Raw genomic sequence first — 4,155 nt, 5'->3', positions numbered from 1 at the left:
TGAGCGTGGTCACCTCCCTCCTCATGTGCACCATTTAGGGACTAGCAGCTCCTCACTCCTAGGATGTACTCAGACTTTAAAAGGATGGCTCTGTGCCGAAGGCATGACAAGAGGTGTTGGCAGTCGCTGAGTCTTTGGGGCAACACTGCCCAAAACACCACCATTTTCTTTGTTTCTGTTTTCTGATCTGTCAAAAGGGCCCACGAGTACCTCTGTACCACCCAGCTGCCGTTGAGGTCCGACCCTCTTCTTTCCCAAAGCCTCTTGAGATCCTGGTGCGGAGCTCTGATGCACTGTGATTGCACATAGAGTTGTGAGATCTGAAACTTGTCATCATCTTAGCTACAATTGTTCCACTCTGATAATTTAATTAATCAACACTGCAGCAGAGTGTTTGAAATAATGTGTGCATTCATTTGCATAATGGCTGTAATTGGCAAAGCTTCATAATGTAAGTGTAGCAGTGCCACAGATGATAGTGTGCTAGGCCGTATTCCTGCAGCCAGCCAGCAGCACACATTTCAGCCTCTGTTATTTGCTTTGCCACAGAGGAAGGAAGTGACAGCTAGATTTATTGACAGACTGGCGGATTTTTGACAGCACTTGAACACATATATTTTCTACATGACTGTTGCTGTGTCAAGGTAAAAAGGCCGTAGTCAGGTTTTAGAGCAGAATCTCCACTCCAAATGGAGTGAAATGCTTTTCCAAGAGATGATTTCCCATGCAGATGTCCAAACATAGTGCCAAAGCTGGTATTTTCACTGTCATGTCTAAGTGGAGTCCCTAGGTTCAGAACCACAGTCACTGGGTACCTGAGCAACCTCTGCAAAGAAAATTAGTGACTGCCACTGGCGATCCCCTTGCTTTGGTGCCATCTCACTGGGAATGGACCCAGGGAGTGCTCCAGACCCTCCATGGCACATTGAACTTAGTCCTTAAGGACAGGATATTATTCTAAACAAATACTCACCTCATAACAAACATGACTGAGGCATCAGCGGCCATGCAGTGGTTGTGGAAATATTAATCCCCAGGAGATAGGCTTTTGGTAATCAATTGGCGTCTTTTAACTATCTTACTATATTCATTACTTTGCAATTAGCAAGACAGTTACTGATTGTTAACCAAATGTCAGATGACTGCAAAAGTCCATGTGCTGAAGAGAAAGAACAGCGCAGCAGAAATATTCCCTGCTCTGTGCACAAGTGCACCGATGTAGAAGGGCCCCGTCTGTGCTCTCAGGAGGACACCTGCTGATAAGCCTGGGTGCAGAATAGCCATATCAGGATCAGACCCATCATTACTTCATTAAAATGAAGCGACACTTGAACACTGAGTTCCTGGAGAGCCCTGTGAATGGCTCAGGACAGGGGCTCCCTCTTGGTTTGGAGAGTGCTTCTGAAATCATTTGATACCCCTCCATTTTAGCTTCCCTTCCCCAGGTTTGAGGGACCCAAAATACATTCCCTAAGAAGAAAAATGCAAACTGCTTTAGATAACCTCTGCCGGTATCACAGAGAGTTGATAGGAGCACTGCAAACCCCATTTTTGGATGGAGCAGATGCAGTGCTGGATGTGACACGCTACAGCAGGGACAGATGCAGTGCCGGGAGAAATCAGCTGAGTCCCTGGCACAGGCTCAGCATGGGAGCTGGGACTGCCAGGAGTAGTCCCAGCATTTGACAGTGCCTTCCTGCTTCCATGGTCTGGATCCAGAGTACATCCCCATCAAGTCTCCGGTCAAGCTGGCCAGAGATCTCCCCACCATATTGAGTTTTAGTAGAAAATGTAGGTGCATCGGATACAACCATTTGTAATGTAACTTCATGATGTGTCTGTGAAGATATTTTTCCTCAAAATTTCTGGTTCACAGGAAGGCAGGGAGGGAGAAGCGAGATGATTGTTTCTGATTCAATACATAGCTGCTTCTTAATAAATAAAAGCTTCCCACGTCATGAATTTTGTCCTGTGCAGGCTGCGAGCTAGCAGGAGCCTCCGAGGCCACCCCCACGGAACCTGCCCAAGCACTGGGTGCAGGAAGGGAGGAGGAATCCTCCCTCCCTTTTCTTTTCAGGCTGATGTGATGTGGGGTTTCAGGCAGCTGCCAGCACTGACATGGCATTAGCACTCCCAGGAAAGGAGCCTGAAAGCAGCACTGGCTTCTAGATCTGGCTTTACAGGTCAGCACCAGAAATAGGGAAAGGACTTCAGTAGGACTTCAGCTTGCAGATGTCACCCTGGGGAACCACTAAGGTGCCCTCTGTGGGATTCTGGGGGGGTGGTTCCGTTCCTGACAGCCAGCCTGTCCACTTACACAGCCTTCACGTTCAAAGGAACATCCATGAAGATGGGGGCTGAGGTCAGCTGAAAGTCTTGCCCAGTAGAGTCTGCTGGACGCGTGGGTCCTGGCTGCTCCTGTCAGGCGCTGGCTCACCAGGCCTTTGTGGTTTTGTCTCCAAAGGTACCGTGTCGTGGTCCCGTACCCGCCACAGAGTGAGGCTGAGATCGAACTGAAGGAAGGTGACATTGTGTTTGTGCACAAGAAGCGGGAGGACGGCTGGTACAAGGGGACATTGCAGAGGAACGGCAGGACGGGCCTCTTCCCCGGGAGCTTTGTCGAGAGCTTCTGAGGACGGCTCGCCGCTCTCTCAGCTGGAGGAGCTTTCAGGGGAAACTGCATAGCACAAGAAGAGACAGCAAAGGGAAACTGGACTGATAACCACTGCCATTTTTATTTCCAAAGACTCCCCCCCAGGCCCTTCAGTCTACAGCTCTGGAGACACAGTGCCCCGCTGCGCTCCCGAGGCCGCGCGCGGTGCATACAGTGGTATGTTGAAGTAGTGCCTTCCACCTGGAGTCACGGACTGAAAGGATGCCCATCTGGACTGTACGTAACCTAAGCTCCGGCTGTTAACCCTTTGTGTAAATTATAGAGAAGATATCTTTAAAAAAAAAAATTAAGAGGAAAGTTGTTATATTGCTGTAACTTATTTGTCAGAGCTGCAGTGTTCTTATTACTGGCCTATGCAAGATGGATTTGAGAGTTCAAAGAGGTGTGCTAGGAAGCTCTTAAACTGGGATTTCAATTTTCCCCAGGGAAAAAAAGAGGGAGGGGAGGGTGGAGGAAACCCAAGCTAAAGATCGGTGCATCATCATGGAAGAAAGAATGAGGAGTCCAAAACGTTAATGTCATGCTTTCTATATACCTCAAAGATATGCTGCGCAAGTTTGTCAGTGAGTGTGTTAGTGCTCAGAGTCCCATACCACCCGGTGTCCCAGCGCTGCTGCCGCAGAGGTCCTGGAGGAAGTACAGTTCCACCATTAAACTGTGGTTATTCGAGCAGAATCCCTTTTGCCTGTCTGCTGCCCTTATTATATGCAGCATGGATTTTTGTCCTTCAGTATCACTTTCCATTGCTTTTTTGTATGACGTACCTTTTTACTGTAAGAATTGCTCTACTTTATATATATTCCTACTAGATCAGACATTTCCTCTTTTTCATACATCTGGTGCTATTTTTTTTAACTGTTAAAAGATTTGGTTTGGTTAAACAGAGAGGCTGCAACCAGATTTGCATTCAACATACAAAATTAGAAATGAAGATGGAGATCAGACTGCTTGTTTGTGCTTCATGGAGGAAAAGAGGAAAAGCCACTTGGTCGGTGGTAAGTAAACCTGGAGGAGCGTACCTGTGCAGCACGCACGTGTTCGCTCTCTCCTACGTATTTAGGGTGGCTGAAGACCCACGCTGAAGCACAGCATTCTGTCTGGAGAGCGATAACTACTCCAGAATTGGAAGCAATTCCCAGAGGAGGCATTTTAATTGACTTTTTCATGGCAATAAGAAGAACACTGCAGGTTCTAGCACGTGCAGGGACCATGGAGTTTTCCTCTGTCGTTGCATGGCGGAGACGAGAGCTGATAGGCGACGGCTGTAATTAGCATTATTGAAATGTGATTTCTTACTGTAGAAATGTACAGTTCTGGAGACTGTTCAATTTTTTTAACATGGTCAAGCTACAAAACAAACCGTATCAGGCAATATAAGCTTCCATCTACCAGGGACTTAAAGGTGCAATAAATGTAAAGCCAGTTTAGCCAGTTGTTCGTATGAAGGAGAATGAGAAAAAAAAATCCATAATGCTATTGTG

At 47.2% G+C, this 4,155-nt stretch overlaps 1 protein-coding gene across 1 annotated transcript in view; it reads left to right on the top strand.

Moving 5' to 3' along the window:
* LOC104544007 (SH3 domain-containing RING finger protein 3-like) overlaps positions 1 to 3,100 on the top strand; it is a 15,778-nt gene extending 12,678 nt beyond the window's left edge. The window contains exon 3 of the mRNA XM_010188742.1: positions 2,465 to 3,100. Coding sequence (XP_010187044.1) covers positions 2,465 to 2,633 — 169 coding nt within the window. The 3' untranslated portion in view covers positions 2,634 to 3,100. The remainder of the gene's footprint in view (positions 1 to 2,464) is intronic.
* Positions 3,101 to 4,155: the final 1,055 nt, after the last annotated feature.

Source organism: Mesitornis unicolor, unplaced genomic scaffold (assembly GCF_000695765.1).
Source record: "Mesitornis unicolor isolate BGI_N332 unplaced genomic scaffold, ASM69576v1 scaffold16207, whole genome shotgun sequence".
NCBI lineage: Eukaryota > Metazoa > Chordata > Aves > Mesitornithiformes > Mesitornithidae > Mesitornis > Mesitornis unicolor.
The sequence above is the reverse complement of the archived record's forward strand: the minus strand, read 5'-3'. Positions and strand labels throughout refer to the sequence as shown.